Genomic DNA, 1,915 nt, shown 5'->3' on the forward strand with positions numbered 1-1,915 from the left:
AGATACCAACTTTATTCATCTCTGAGGGGAAATTCATGTGTCCAGTAGCTCATCACTAATAATAATGGCAGTTAGCTGTTATAATAGTTGTACTTGTGTTTTTTTTTCATTTCCTGTTTCTCCTCCTCACAACAGCAAAAGGCTTTGGCATCACTGAAGAAATATGGTGTGGGCACATGTGGTCCAAGAGGCTTCTATGGAACTTTTGGTGAATAAAAAGATTCTTTCTTGCTTTCCTTCTTCTATCAAACTTTCTACCACCTGATATCAAGATCATGTAATAGACTGTAGACAACACAAAGGCTGTTCAGCATATGTTTGAAAAGGTTTGTTCAAGTTTGGATAATCTGGCTCCAGTGTCTGATGGAGCCTGGGCAGAGCTGATCTGAGACAAGCCAGCGATCGGCTGAGGCCTCGCTCAGTCAAACAAATACATTCCAAAGCATATTGATGTCTTGTCGTGCAGCGCAGTGTTTTCCCTACACAGAGCCAGCTTCACCACACCCACTACAGAACCAGAGACTAATTATTCATAATAGAAAATCATCATGAAATGATTAGTGGTTTCATACGTCAGGTTTAGCTTTGCCTCTTTGTTCTCTGCAGCCTGACTGAATGCAAACAAAGTGTCTTGTTTCTCCTCCTAAGATGTTCACCTGGAGCTGGAGAGTCGTTTGGCCAAATTCATGAAAACAGAAGAGGCCATCATCTACTCTTATGGCTTTGCAACAATTGCTAGTGCGATCCCTGCCTATTCCAAGAGGGGGGACATCATCTTTGTGTAAGCTTTGTCTCTGCTCACTTGTATAAAGCAGAAATACACCCTGTCCAGTTACTGTCAGTCAGGTTTGTTCCACACAGACAAACACATCTAAGGTCTGCAGCCTTTTTATGTTCGATATTGTGTCATTGATCGTGTGTCCAGGGATGAAGCCGCCTGCTTCTCCATTCAGAAGGGTCTCCAGGCGTCCCGCAGCTTTATCAAATACTTCAAACACAACGACATGGAGGACCTGGAGAGGCTGCTCAAGGAGCAGGAGCTGGAGGACCAGAAGGTCAGCGCAGGGCTGAGAGTGGCCGTCACAGTGTCCTCACTCTGTTTTATCAACGCTGTGTGTCTCACTCTCTGTTTTTCTTTCTTTTGCAGAATCCTCGTAAAGCTCGAGTGACGCGGAAGTTCATTGTGGTGGAGGGGCTCTACATGAACACTGCAGACATCTGTCCTCTCCCCGAACTGGTAAACAGAAAACTAATGGACCACAAAGGCTGCTGATAATACTCCGTAAAACCTCATCTCATTGATTCATGAACTGGTCAGGCTTATAATCCCTATGTAACTTTCTGTCAAGGGAACTGTGATTTAGTGATTATCACGAGGCAAATGCAACATTCATACAATGTTTGCAGGTGTTGTGTAACAATCAGCACAAAGGAAATGATAATGTTTCAGCCACAAAGGGTCGTACTCAGGTAAAGGATTCAACTCAACTCAACAAGCGGTTTCGAGTTTAGAGCTCCTATTGTTACTAAAATATCTTAAAGTGAGAGTTCATGTTATTTGACACGGGGTTGTGGGAAGCACTGATCTATAGTCAGTGTATTGTTTTTAATAATCTTTTTATTCAGGATGCAACAATGCATAAAGAAATCCGATTTTTTAGCTCAGACCCTCCAAAAAAAACAAACCTTGAAGAAGAAAACACAAACGCTGTCTCTGTACAGAAAATAATACTAATAATAAATTGTTATGTACGCATCAATTATATTAAACATAAAACATTCATATACTTTAATATTAATTTGTAATAACTAATATTAATTCAAATTAAAAAGTGAAAAAAGGAAAATTATATAAAAAAACAAGAGTGAATAAAAGAAAAAAATAAATATATAGTCAGTGTATCACCTGCAGGAG

The 1,915-nt window shown here is 40.3% G+C and overlaps 1 protein-coding gene across 1 annotated transcript in view; it reads left to right on the forward strand.

The window, feature by feature from the left end:
* Nucleotides 1-1,915, forward strand: part of sptlc1 (serine palmitoyltransferase, long chain base subunit 1) — a 14,950-nt gene that overhangs the window by 5,221 nt on the left and 7,814 nt on the right. The window contains exons 5-8 of the mRNA XM_023397810.2: nucleotides 136-208; nucleotides 649-781; nucleotides 926-1,055; nucleotides 1,148-1,237. Coding sequence (XP_023253578.1) covers nucleotides 136-208; nucleotides 649-781; nucleotides 926-1,055; nucleotides 1,148-1,237 — 426 coding nt within the window. The remainder of the gene's footprint in view (nucleotides 1-135; nucleotides 209-648; nucleotides 782-925; nucleotides 1,056-1,147; nucleotides 1,238-1,915) is intronic.

The sequence above is a fragment of the Seriola lalandi genome, unplaced genomic scaffold (genome assembly GCF_002814215.2).
Source record: "Seriola lalandi dorsalis isolate HSWRI2012SDOR001 ecotype SW California unplaced genomic scaffold, Sedor1 jcf7180002054939, whole genome shotgun sequence".
NCBI classification, from domain to species: domain Eukaryota; kingdom Metazoa; phylum Chordata; class Actinopteri; order Carangiformes; family Carangidae; genus Seriola; species Seriola lalandi.